This window comes from Anticarsia gemmatalis, chromosome 4 (genome assembly GCF_050436995.1).
Source record: "Anticarsia gemmatalis isolate Benzon Research Colony breed Stoneville strain chromosome 4, ilAntGemm2 primary, whole genome shotgun sequence".
Taxonomy (NCBI): Eukaryota; Metazoa; Arthropoda; class Insecta; order Lepidoptera; family Erebidae; genus Anticarsia; species Anticarsia gemmatalis.
This window is the reverse complement of record NC_134748.1, coordinates 494,120-508,100: the sequence shown is the minus strand read 5'-3', so window position 1 is coordinate 508,100 and position 13,981 is coordinate 494,120. Positions and strand designations below refer to the sequence as shown.

Here is a 13,981-nt window from a genome sequence, read left to right as displayed (position 1 = left end):
ATAAAAAATATTTGAATTGGTCTTTTATATTTTGTACTTAGTTCCTGATATCAAAATTTACTTCAAATGATCTTCTTTCAAATAGTCCTGCGATGTGTACTTGTGAATAATCTCTGATATTAATAGGTTTCCGTAAGCGTTGTCCTAAGGTCTTCGTATTAATACATACTATGAATGTAAAAATGTTGTTTTATACTGATCGTTGATATGTTGTGTAGCGTGAACATCGAGCTGGAGTCGCCGGTGGTGGTGGTGCCGCGCAACGCGCACAGCACGCAGGTGTTCGTGGCGCACCTGGGCCGCATGAGCCTGGCCAACCGGCCCGGCCCGCCGCACCACACCGCTTATAAAGTGCGCGTCAGAGACATCTCGCTGGCCACGGTATGTCACATTACGTCTAGATTCCTTTGGTAAGATTGATAATAATAGTTTCAAGAAGTTCAAGGGTCAGTTCACAGCAAAACGCGACGCGACAAAGGTACATATTTTGGCGCAGTGTTGCACCGCGCGACTCGATGAAAATGTTATCATTTTGTGTAGAAGATATAGCCATATTTTGAATCGCTCTTTAGAAGTTTGTGCGTAGTGTTGGGTATCGGTGGACTGTCCCTTAGTTGCTCTTACTAAACAAGCATTGCAATTTAATGTGCATTCATCCGAGGACTAGAGGATTTCTAGTTGGCATTAATATTATGTTACTAATATGATGTAATACTTGTGTACGTTTAGCTGGACGTAGCAGAGAAGCTGTCAATGCCGCAGTTATCGGACAACATGTCGGACATGTACGACGTCTCGGCGGGCAAGCCTGTGCTGCACAACACCGCACTACAGTTCACTGTCAACTACTGTGATAATGAGGCTGATGCTGCCGCCGACTATAAGGTATACTATTTTTTGCTTAGAAAACTTGTATTTTTTGGTGATAATTTAATAAGGCTATTTTATTTAAAAAATCTATTTCAAACTAAAGTTCTTTTCCTTTGAACAGTGGTCCCGCGGACTTATCACGTTTGTCAGTTGACTATAACTAGTGTACGTCAAATTATTGGTCACTTTTCAGTACGTTGCTAGTTTGTAATCTAAGGGGAAATAAATAATGTACGGCATGCGTTGGCGGCTTTCAAATAGTTGTCAATTGAAATACGTGATAGCCCAGGGGTTACTTTCATTAGTTTGAATTCCGTTTTTTTTTAACCTCACATACTTGTCGATTAGAATATAAATTTTTATATTTTTATGTTACCACTCAAATCTACATAGCAATTACTATTGTTTTATATAGTGCGAGGTGCACGGCAAGATAGTAGGAGGTCTACACGTGTCGGCCCGACGCGAACAGTACGAGCAGCTGTTAGAGACGCTGCGCTGGATCAGCAGCGACACGCCCGCTGACGGGCTCGACGTCACGGACGCGCACGTGCCCGCACATCATGCACAGGTATGAGCATACGCACACTTAAGTTAGATGTCATGTTATTTTGTTCAAAACTGAAGTTTATAAATTGATTGATGTTATAATAGCGGCACAGTTGTAAAGTTGTACTTTAAATTTCTGGGTTGTAAAATGTTAAAGTTAAACGTGTAAGTTGTATGGCGTTTTCCATAATGTTAATCTATACGTTTAAAGCATTTGTCAGTCTAGGCATTATATTAAGAGCTGTACTAATGTGACCGTCCCCCCCCCCGCAGATGCACCTGCAAGCGCGCGGGGTGCTGGAGGGCGCGGTGCCCACGCTGCGCCTGGACCCCGCCGTGCGCGCCGCCGTGCTGCAGGTGGCGCCGCCCGCCGCGCCGCAGCAGCCCGCCCGCCCGCACCGCCCGCCCCGCCCCGCCGCGCCGCTCACCGGTACTCATAGAGTTAATTTTTTTTTTTTTTTTGCGGGCAGGCAGTGATAATTGTATAATTCTTCGCCTCGACGCTTGACACATTGATTTTTTTGTCCAATAAATATGTCTTTTCAGGTAGTTTACTGATTAGTATTAAATTAAATGAAAACAAAAAACCAAAAAATCACGTAAACCACGAAAAATTTGGTTAAATAATAATTTGATTATATATCTGTGTTATGTTAGTGAACTTCGAGTTACCGACGTTCAGCGTGGAACTACGCGCGGATCTGGGCGAGGGTGAACGCAGTCTCGTCGAGCTATCCTTCAGGGAGTTCAAGCTGCAGTACCACAAGTCACATCCTTACGAAAATTTGCTACAGGTATGCATTTACAACTTAAAGTTTTACTGAAAATACAACACTACTTACCAATTACGCCACTTCTGAATTACGAAACGGTTAACTTATAAGATTAAAATTTTACACTTGTTCTTACTTTATATACTGGATAGTCTATCTAACACTCGTCCATAAAGGATCTTAAAAGTTTGAAGAATTTATCTTTATGGTTTCGATAACCAGGTTTCCTTACACTCCATCACAATGGAAGACTTGACCAAGGAGCCGGACTCCAAGCACCGCATGTTGATGGTGTCCCACACGCCGCAAATGCCGCCCAAGGCCGTGTTCGTGTCCAAGTCGTGCCCGGACTTCGTGACCGAGTACCCGGACGACATGTCCAGCGTCAGCTCGCTGCAGTACATGAAGTGCTGCTCTTGTTCACTGCCCAGTCAGCTCAATGTTGCCGCTAAACAGGTTTGTACAAAGATAAGCGAGTTTTTTTTCATGGATGATTGGTAAAAAATGAATGTTTTGCTATAGCTGGAACCTATACCTAGGATGATTAGAATTTTACTTTATTATTCCTCTCTTTTAAAAACGATTGTTGTGAAAATGTGTTTTGCAAAAATATAGCTCTTATAGTACGGCCGCTGAGTTATTACCGATTTGACACATGACAAATTGACAATACTAGTTAAGTGACTGAACCAGTAACCCTAATATCATTTTGGAACAGTTTGTTTTTAAATATTCTAGTATAATTGTAATTAAATAAAATCAAAACCAATAATAGTTAAAGACACAAGTTCTTCATTAGGTGGAGTATCCTTGATGAAATAAAATAAATATCCATATTCCTTATTCCTATAAAATAAATAAATTTAACTCATTACTGTCCCACTGCTGGGCAAGGGTCTCCTCCCGTAATGAGGGAGGGGTTAGGCCTTGAGTCCACCACGCTGGCCAAGTGCGCGTTGGGGACTTTGCATGCCCTCAATAAATGTATTAAAAAAATTTTTAGGCATGGAAGGTTTCCTCACGATGTTTTCCTTCACCGTTGGAGCATGTGATAATTATTTCTAATACACACATAACTTCTAAAAGTCATTGGTGTGTTGCCTCGGATTCGAACCTGCGACCACTAGCGTGGGAGGTGCCAACTTAAACCACTCGGCTATCACCGCTCTGTACCTTATTCCTATAATCCATCAATATTCCTTGAAATAAAAATCATACCTATTCCAATGAATTCGGACCGAATACTATTGAAGCACATCACCATGAAAACTAGACGCACGAATCCGCACGATGTAACTTTGTACAAGCGCGCCAAAGAACAAAAAAGAAATGTTTTCACATTATTTACAAACTATTTTAAGTTTTGAAACAGTGTTTATTGGAAAATTACTTAATTCTGATATTTTGACATAAAGTTTTATATTAAAGAGGTATTCTAAATCATTCGGCAAATGTGTCGCTCGTGCAAGGTTATATCGATTAATTAAAAAAATAATGTGTCAAATCGGTAATAACTCAGCGGCCTTACTTTAGTAGCTTGATAGTGAGGGTTTGTTACCCAATGTCCAAGCAATAAAAAAAATGTACTCGTGGTATACCTATTATAAATAGAATATTGTTAATTGCTAGTTTACATTTTTACATCACAACTAATTGCGCGTACAGAGTGCGGAACGTCGCAACAAGCGAGACAGCAAGTGCGGCGTGACCCCGCCGTGCTCGCCGGAGTGCACGTCGGAGCCGGCGGCCGGGCCCGCCGCGCCCGCCGCCGGGCCCGACGACAACCTCGTGTGGCTCTCCGTGCACACCAGGGACCCGCACCATCCCGAGTTCGCCACCAAGTATGACAAGGTGGGTAACACTTAATGATGATTTATTATATTCAATGATCTCCATGCTTTATTCTATACTCAGGTGGTTACAAACGTGCGAGCTACGTCATAATCAAAAGAATCATAGGAATGTAAAAATGTCCGAGCAAGAGACTCCGATAAAGTAAAATGACTTAATTTGCTCGGTTGAGATGGCTCCAGTATAGTTTACAATTTAAAATGAATCTCTTTTAGAGCCAAGTTTTATCGTCTATTTGAATTATTACTCATCAACTGCTGTATACTTGATTAATTTTATATATTTATTTATATGTATGATGTTTAAATACTATTATGTTTTTGTGTAGATCTCAAAACTAACGAAGATAGACTTCAACTGCCTAAACTTGGTAGTGAGCATAGACAGTTGGGTGGCCGTGCTCGATTTCTTCGGCATCGCAGGTGATGATCTACCGGAGAACGAGGACGGACCGGAGCCGCAGCAAACCGGTAAGTAGTTTAAAAAAAAACGAATTACTTTTCGTGTTACTTTTGTGTTTAGTAATACTGGCTGTTTGACGTTTCAATTCCTATCTATTGACTAGAAGCAGTCGTTGTTGAAAGGCGTTCAATATATTATGTTTTATGTGTCAGCGTTGTCGAGCGTGAGCTCGGGCGGCGTGTCGCAGACGGAGCTGTGGGTGCGGTCGCTGAGCGTGGTGCTGGTGACGCGGCGCGGCGAGGCGTGTCGCGCGCTGGTGTCGCGCGCGCGGACCGTGGCGCGTGTCGACCCCGCGGCGCACACGCGCCACATCTCGGGCCGGCTGGGCGCGCTGGCGCTCACCGACCTCACGCCGCACGCGCCGCTGTGGCGCGACCGCCTGCGGACACACGCCGACCACGCGCTCACCTTCCAGTACCAGAGGTACACACTCTACACTCGACACGACACGAATGACACACGACACATGAAACATGACATTCCACATGTGACATTGACATTCGGCATTCGAATCTCCGCATTACAGTCCGAAAATGGTTTTATTTAATTAATTTATTGCAATTACCAGATTAAGCAGCGCGGAGGCGGCTGCAGCGGGCCATGAGACAAGTCTAAGTATCGAGATGGGCCCTGTCACATACGTGCATACCAAACGTTTCGTGCAGGAACTACAAGCCTTCGCGAGAGACTTCAGTCTGTTACGACGAGTTATCATGCAAGCGAGACTGAAGGTACGCGTTTAAGTTAACCAGTTTTTTTTTTACTTAAGCTGTCACGCTACTAATTCAAATTGTGTTTCTGATACTAAAACATAATAAAAAAATACTGTATTAACCTTATTAAGACAACTTCATTTGATTTCAACTTGACGAAAAACTGTTAACGCAGAAATACGAACCTATAAGTGCGAGTTTCACGGCTTTTGATTTGAAATGAAGTAGTATCAAATAACACTACATTAATTCTACCTGATAATTAGCTATAGTCATTCGACAGTAGTGAGGCAGGTTCTTATTCTTAAACCAAGAATTCACAATATTAATTCTATGACATATCCTTTAGGTGTCAGTAGTGAGTGGTGGCGCGGTGTCTCGCATGCGTATGCGTGTACGTTGCGCGACGCCAGTGATCGTGCTGCCCGTGTCGGGGCGGGCGCGACAGGCTCTCGCCGCGCACCTCGACCGACTCAATCTAGACAACTGCTTCAAATACGCCGGTGATGAAGGCACTGTCAGCACTATTACAGATCCTAATTCAGGTAAGAATACAATGTCTTCCTAGCCGATATTTGGACACGGCAGACAGTTTCATTTAGTAATTTCATTTAATATTAGCCAACTATGCATAACTTTGTTTCTAGTGCGTATACAACCGGTGAGAGGTAATTTACACTGAAATAAGACGACCAAAGTAACCACTGCAATTTCCGGTCTTGAGAAATAAATCTATTTTTTGTTTTTTTAAAGGACTGTGTAAGGGAGGTGTACACAATTTTGGGGTGACGTTCTTTATCTTAGATCTATTGTCACACAGCCTAATTAAGCTGATTTTATTAGTACACTAGGGTATATAAGGTTTCTTGATGTGTATTGTCTTCTACAGGCACTCGTACGCTACTAGACGTTCGTACAGTACAACTAGAGGGTGTATCGGTGTGGTGCGCGCGCGGCGGTCGAGGTATACGTGTACGTCGCACCGGACCCGCGCTGTTGCACGCGCCCGCACATCTCGCTATACATCTGGAGTATAACATGTCTGACACACACAATGGTATGAATAACTTTTATGTTTCTTACTTATTTCTGATCGCGGTTTATAACTTGTATTGTATTCAAATATTGTGTAATGCTAATCACATACTTACTGTAGCACAAATCGCTATTTGTTCAAACCATCTTGACTGAACAAAATTAACGGCAATAAAAGGTGATAGGGAGCTAAAACCTATAAATTATTTTTTGTGATGTAATACTTGCTGAACAAAACTGCGTGATCTAACATTTTTACTTAGCTATAGATAGCTATAAAAGAAATAAAATACAGTCGAATTGAAAACCTCCTCCATTTTTTTAAGTGGGTTAAACATATCTAGTGTTTCCGAGATATTAACCTGTGTTCTCTGCGCAGTGGCGGACATGACGCTGCAGGGCTCGCTGTCCACGCTGCAGGTGGCGCTGGACCCGGCGCAGTACCGCCTGGTGCGCGGCGTGCTGGCGCACAACCTGGCCGAGGCCGTGGACGACCTGCTGCCCACCGACCCGCACCCCTTCCCGCCCGCGCAGACGCACGAACAAGTCCGTATTGTCTACTTAACTAAGATGTTCAGCAACTATGTCGTACACTGCAAGATTTTGGCGGCATGATTCAAAGCGAGAAAATTGCATTTTATTAAATTCTTGCTGGTATTTTTCGTTTCTCACTGCCGTACAAGGTGCATTGTAGTTTTACCGTTAACTATTACAACGTGCTTAGCGTGTGCGTGCCCATTTCGAATATTATATTATGATCGTCGCTTTATCTTGATAATGCATTGACATTTAAAAAAACTATATAAGTTAAATGATTTTAATATAGTAATTTTGCTACAAGATAGCCTTAGTTACAATATGACTAAAACCTTACTGTATCACCAGGTATGGACAACAAGCTCTCTAAAGCTGGACCTGCACGACGTGAGCGTGAAGCTGGAGCCGGAGCACGGCGTGTCGTCACTGGCGTGCATCAACTTCATCAAGTCGCGGCTGCACATCGAGACCTACTCCGACCTGGGACAGGACATCGACCTCGTCTCACAGGTACACGCTCTTCACACTAGAGACTTCTTCACTTGGCCCGCGTGGTGGACTCGAGGCCTAACTCCTCCCCCTCGTTTGGGAGGAGACAATTGCCCTGCAGTGGGAAAAGTAATGGATTAAAAAAAAGACCCCTATTACAGACTGTAATTCGTTTTTCATAACTTACTTAACTTTAAATGTATGATAACTAACTTTCTTAACTTTAAAAGTATGATAAAATATTTATTCTGGCTACTGAGTTCATAACCATAAGATACATTTTTCTACATGTCTGTCTATACTCTGAATTTTATTTGTACGGTAAACACTAATGGATTTTATTATATAGGAGATCCTGGTGAGCGACACTCGGTACGCGAAGGAGCCGGCGAATCGTCGCGGCAACGTGTTCAGTCACATTGTACAACCCATGCCGGAACAACGACACAGTGTACAGGCTGAAGTTCATGCCAGGTAAATTACTAACTTCACTAGCTTTTTAACTACATTAATTATTTTTCTACAATCCAAATTACATGCTGATTTTGTATATAACTGTGCAGAAAGCGCCGTGACTCCTCAGCATATACGATATTAGTGAACAATATGCGTCTAATGGCTATCCTGGACTGGTGGGAGGCTGCCAACCAGTTCATAATGCAGCCACCATTGCCACCTGCAGATCCTGACCAGGCGCATCTGTAAGTTACTTTTCCTACTACTAGACATACAACTCCAAGAGCAAATCTCAAAAGACCACTCATGTGTACGGATCTACTGAAGTATCTATCAACATAATATTCCTTAAATACAAGTTTATAGTAAATTAGGGTTGTAAGAGTATTTACTTATGATTCCCTGTGTAGCGAGGAGGCACTAAACGCACTACGCAATGCCGCAAGTCCGGCAGCAGCACATGCCAGCGCGTCTGAGCCTGGCATGGAACTGAAGCTCAACGTGACTGACTCTCAACTCGTACTCGTTGAAGACCCTTCTGTGTGGGATACCAATGCTGTCATACTAAGGGTAACTATACTAAACATTATTTTAAAGTTTCTACATAGAAACTATCTCCCTAGGTTTCCTTTTTTGTATATTTCTAACACCCTTCATGAGATATATTTTAAATCGAATGGAATTATGGTGATAAAATTGACCGAATATTCCTTTATCCTTAAGAGGAAACGCCTTGATGTAATCTTATTTATATCGGAGTGTAATTTAAGTACCTAAAAAGTTTTAAAAAGTGTAATTTAATTACGCAATAAGTACATTTTTGTTAGAAGGCGTACGGCGGGAATACTTATTAATTAGTCTGAGGGCCAGTTTAACGAATAACAGTTAATAGTTGAGTACTCACCGTAGACCTACATATTTCATTTTTTTAAATAATTAACCTTTATGTACAGAGTACAACGGTGATCACATACCGTTGCGCGGCGGCGCAGCGGCCGGTGGTGTGCGAGCTGAACGAGTTGGAGGTGTTCTCGTGCGTGCTGGGGCTGGAGGAGGAGACCGCGCTCTCCATCGTCGAGCCCGCCGCGCTACACGTCGCTATTGATGCTGATAGGATACTGCATGTAAGTACCGATTGTTAAAATTTACTTATCGGTCCGTAAAAGATACGTCGGTTAAGCGGGTCTAGACAGCTATTCTATACATAAGTAGTCGCTTAGGTTGAAGTTCCGAGGACTTTACATCAAAATTGAATCATATTTTCCTATACAAAGGTCGTTTTGTCAAAGGCATCCGAATGGCTTAAACTTTTTTGACACCAAACCTAGCACGTTCTGGTCAATTTGACATTTCTAGTAATGTATATTGCCTATTTCTCTGTTTAGGTGGCGATGAGTACGTTGAACTTGCGTTTGTCGTACCACGACATGCGTATGTTCGCCGCAATGTTGCAGTCTCTGCCTGTACAAGCTAGGACTGCTCTCTCAGGTAATTTTCCCATTAATCTATTTTAATATATTTCACGTACACACTTATAATGATATGCCTTACCTATAAAACATATTACATTCATCATTATGTCGTACCAGGCAAATCCCTCGTATCGGAGTCACCCGAAGACGCACCCGCAAACAGCGTGCACATGCGCGCAATTCCCTCCCCTCAACCGAGTGGGTCCAGTGACACGGGCGCGGGGGGCGTGTCCACGGTGGGCGTGGCTACCGGCAGCTGGGTGTGTCGCCCGCGCTGGTTGCGTACCGCTCCTGATCCACCGCCACCTCCGCCGCCGCCGCCACCTGATGCTAGTATATGGCCTTTGAAGGCTGTACAGGTTTGTGACTATACTTATTTTGTGTAAGCATTTTCTATTTTCTTGAGCTAATTTTTTTTGTTCTTATTTATCATTGCAAGACCATATGTCAAGTGATACGGCCTTATATACCTAGGGCTAAAATGTAATTCACTTTGAACTTTTGGTAGTAAATTCTGTAATGAACATGTCTCCTACGTCGTGCTAAATTCCTTTACAATGTACTCGTTATTATAAGTTTCATCTAATTTATATAAAACATTATTGTGTCTCAGGTGTCAGCTGACTGCATAACTCTGTGCGTGATTGATGACTGTTTGGACTCCGACGTACCACTATTAGAAGTGGCTCTCGGTGATCTACAAGTTGAACAGGTAAAGACAATAAACATTTTAAAGCCACATTTTTATAAATACCATTAGCCACAATTATAACATGTTGAATCAAAGCAATCAATAAACTTTTGGTCTAAAAATTACTTATGTGGAGGAACGAGGTGATCATGTTTCTCCAACACAAAGAGAGGATCCTCCGACCAGGCGAGATGATCATGCCTTGTGGGCCTAGGCTGCCCGACTGTTCTAGTAGGGAACTTGTATATATAGTCGATTGCAGTGCAAACTTTGATAACGCGATTCAGGATTTGTGACGTCAGTCACTCTGCGAGTTGGTTGTTATGCGCTCGTCCCATGAGATGTCGCTACACTTATATTGTTCGATGCAGGACCTGCGTCGTGTAGAAGATTCCTTCGAAGACCCAGTGCTGGTGAGCACGCCAGGCTCTGTGGCCGGAAGCACGGCCGGTGCGGGCGGAGGACGTCTCTCCGCCTCGCTTACCATCGACTATTATAACAGGACATTGTCTGGATGGGAGCCGGTCGTTGAACCCTGGAAGTAAGTGCCACCCACACCTATTGGGGTTTGAAAGATGTTCTATTTGGGCAACGATAGCATTTATTTAACTTTATTTAATTTTATTAAATTTTATTCAATTTATTTATTCTACTAGCTGACCCGCGCAACTTCGCTTGCGTCACATAAGAGAGAATGGGTCAAAATTTTCCCCGTTTTTGTAACATTTTTTACTGGTACTCTGCTCCTATTGGCCGTAGCGTGATGATATATAGCCTATATATAACCTTCCTCGATAAATTGGCTATCTAACACTTTTTAAGAATTTTTCAAATCGGACCAGTAGTTCCTGAGATTAGCGCGTTCAAACAAATAAACAAACTCTTCAGCTTTATAATATTAGTATAGATAAGTATAGATTATTTGTGCGATCCACAAATAGTTGTTTTGTGTCTGGTTTTATAATTTCATCAAAGTTTTTCAATAGTTCTTGTGTGAAGGTAGTTTGGAAGAATCAATCATGAGGAATGACATGTCCGACAGTTGTTTAACACAGCTCGTTAAAGAATGTTGCATTTAAGTTAATAAAAACTTTGTATGATACGTCCGCGTGTTTTCTCTAAAACTACTGAATTATTTCACGTTTTTTTTACTAATACAAAGCTTAATTATTCCTTAACAACAAAATATGCTTTTTACACGAAAAATATTCTCAAAATTATTTATATTTCTTAATAAAACGAAGTCGCGCTAAGGCATATCCGCCATTAAAACAGTTGCCATGACAACGGATTTTTGTTATTTCAATGTCATTATAATATTGATTATTCGCGACTTCTTGACTTCACTTGAATTTTCCCGGGAAATGCGTCATTTTCACGGGGTAAAAAGTAGCCTATGTCCTTTCTCGGATATCAAAATATCTCCATACCAAATTTCATGGAAATTGGTTGAGTACTTTAGGCGTGATTGAGTAGCAGACAGACAGTCAGACAGACAGACAGACAGACAGATAGAGTTACTTTCGAATTTGTAATATTAGTATGGATAGACATTGCCAATTTCGTATAAATATCGCTGAACTTGAAATATAAAAAAATGAAGAAACCTTATTTGTCTGAAAGGAAATATGCTTTTATCTTTTAAATAACTATCAAACATATTTGATAGATGATCACGTTAATTGGGAATTTAATCCTGCAGTGCCGACTTCAACGGTCGGAAACTGTATTTTACACGACAAAATGTCATCTTCTGTCTTCTGTCTTATGTATTCCTGTGGTTTTTTTTAAATATCTAACAGTAATAATGTACGTTATGTATGTCAGGTTCGAGACATCATGGGAGAACACACTGACGAGCGAGCTGTCACTGGGTCGCGTACAGATGGAAGTGTCGTCGACAGAAGTGCTCAACACTAACGTGACGTCATCGCTCATTGAACTGTGTCAGCTTGTGAGAGCTAACTGGACCGCTGACTATTATGCACCACAGGTAAAGAGACGCTATTATCACTATGATTATAATTTTAATTTAATAAAACCAATCTATTTAAGCTTACCGACTAACCTTTGAGTTGTGTCAGTTCAGGGGTATTTTTTATCTTTTCGTCAAACGATGTATAACAAAACTATTTTGTCTTCGAAATTTGTTATAGTCACTGGTAACAGTAGTAACATAACTTGAGTGTGATTAAATATTGATATACTCAATTTGTGTAGACATCCGGCACATTGGAGCAGTCACCTAAAGGTAGTCCAGCTGGACACCGACGTCGTTCACCATTTGTGCCGTATGCACTACGCAACCACACTGGACACAAGCTATGGTTCACCACACTTGTGACCACTTCTGATGTGTAAGTTACGATAATTTTTGCTAAACAATTCCAGTTTCTCAAAATTGATTATGCTGTTTTACCTAAGCAAGTCAGTCAACGAGCACAAGTATACATTATTAACTGATATATTACTCAAGATTTAGATTGAATACTTTCTTTCATATCGATTGATTCATTCTACTCGAATCTCATGAGCAAGATGGCAATGAAAATACAGTTTTAGTAAGTTTTCTTATCAACAAGTAATTTTCTCAAACAAATATTTTGTGTTATTAGTTTGAACGAGCAGCAGAACTGGTCAGGTCCAGATGATTCGTGGATGATAGTGCGTGCGGGCGACACGGAGCCCTTCTCGTTCGGCACGAGGCGAGGCCGGCGCCGGACCCGCGCCGCGCCCGCCGCCGGACAGCCCGCCGCGCTGCACCAGCTCGCGCTGAGGCTGGATGGATGGAGCCCGCCTGACCCCGTCTGTGTTGACCGAGTCGGCGTGTACTTTAGGAATCTCACACATACTGTAAGCCTATTTAAATATGTTCTATCTCCACGCCATACCAGGAGTTTTTTAGCTCTGTTGAAAAATAGCATAAACATAAATATGTCTTGATTTGTATAAGAAAATAAAATCTATTTATTTGTACTGCTAGACGTGGACAACCTACCGTTATTTAACAATGCCATCGGTGTCAAAATTTCATTGATATTGTTTGTTTCAGAAATCGGGCGGTGAAGCCCGCATCGTGTTTGAAGTATCTCTAGAAGGGTCAGCGCGCAAGCTAGTGACAGTGCGCTCGGCTTTACAGCTCGTTAACAAACTGCCGCACCCTGTAGAAGTGAGGGTGGACCACGCGCCCTATGTCGGTGAGTAAATTGAACTTACAAATATCTATCACTCTCGTTCTATCTTCACTGGACACTCATAATAGGTCTTAAAAAAATTGATAGAGTAGTTGTCGGGACGACATTCCATATACACAGCCCTTAGATTTTCCCCCTATTTTGTATATCCCATCCTTATTATAATATCATGTACGGTACGGTCGGTGAGCGCACTTGGCGATGTACGGCTGGGTACTCACTTAACTGTGTAGCATGTGACGTATATGTATAATTGTATATGCATCAAGTGAGTACGCACGACGCGGGTCTGTGCGGGTCGCAGTGCGCTCATTGACCACGCGTACTCACTTGTAGCATTATACTCGTTACGACGTATTAAATGCTACACGTCTAAGTATTTCTTCACATAGTGCAACGACCGGCGCACAGAGCAAGGCAAATTGGGCCTCAAATTATATTTACTTTTCATATTGCATTGGATATAATTGCGGCCCTGCTCTGTGTGTCGATCAATGTGAATGGGCGCAAAGTACCCAGGGCAGTAACAGTAGTGTGGTCAGGGCTGGTGGCGGCGCAGCACGTGCGCGAGACCCTGCGGGCGCTGGTCCGCGCGCGGCTGCCGGGCACGCGCCGCACCGCGCCGCGCCTGCACCCTATGTCGGCCAACTGCGGTACCGACCTGCCTCCTACACCCCACCTCCATTATCTAGCACGTGTATCGAACCGATGCTTTTAGTTCCCTAGGTCATCATCAAGTTGCTGAACACATCGAATATATTCATAAACACTTGTGTTTTTAGTATAATGTTGGAGTCGCGGGTTTATTTGTACCAATGTTGGTTGTTTTGTAATGTAAATTAAGCAAGTAATGTCATTGCATATAACATTCATCGATAGAAGTAACGGC

At 42.4% G+C, this 13,981-nt stretch overlaps 1 protein-coding gene across 1 annotated transcript in view; it reads left to right on the top strand.

Annotated features, from left to right (window-relative positions):
* Positions 1–13,981, top strand: part of Vps13D (vacuolar protein sorting 13D) — a 62,960-nt gene that overhangs the window by 25,605 nt on the left and 23,374 nt on the right. The window contains exons 25-50 of the mRNA XM_076136825.1: positions 219–381; positions 730–885; positions 1,286–1,441; positions 1,693–1,849; positions 2,077–2,213; positions 2,415–2,648; positions 3,858–4,043; positions 4,372–4,513; positions 4,658–4,928; positions 5,074–5,236; positions 5,568–5,763; positions 6,108–6,275; positions 6,633–6,799; positions 7,139–7,300; positions 7,629–7,753; positions 7,843–7,980; positions 8,146–8,305; positions 8,689–8,859; positions 9,121–9,223; positions 9,325–9,566; positions 9,821–9,919; positions 10,270–10,439; positions 11,726–11,891; positions 12,119–12,255; positions 12,514–12,751; positions 12,951–13,095. Coding sequence (XP_075992940.1) covers positions 219–381; positions 730–885; positions 1,286–1,441; positions 1,693–1,849; positions 2,077–2,213; positions 2,415–2,648; positions 3,858–4,043; positions 4,372–4,513; positions 4,658–4,928; positions 5,074–5,236; positions 5,568–5,763; positions 6,108–6,275; positions 6,633–6,799; positions 7,139–7,300; positions 7,629–7,753; positions 7,843–7,980; positions 8,146–8,305; positions 8,689–8,859; positions 9,121–9,223; positions 9,325–9,566; positions 9,821–9,919; positions 10,270–10,439; positions 11,726–11,891; positions 12,119–12,255; positions 12,514–12,751; positions 12,951–13,095 — 4,352 coding nt within the window. The remainder of the gene's footprint in view (positions 1–218; positions 382–729; positions 886–1,285; positions 1,442–1,692; positions 1,850–2,076; positions 2,214–2,414; positions 2,649–3,857; positions 4,044–4,371; positions 4,514–4,657; positions 4,929–5,073; positions 5,237–5,567; positions 5,764–6,107; positions 6,276–6,632; positions 6,800–7,138; positions 7,301–7,628; positions 7,754–7,842; positions 7,981–8,145; positions 8,306–8,688; positions 8,860–9,120; positions 9,224–9,324; positions 9,567–9,820; positions 9,920–10,269; positions 10,440–11,725; positions 11,892–12,118; positions 12,256–12,513; positions 12,752–12,950; positions 13,096–13,981) is intronic.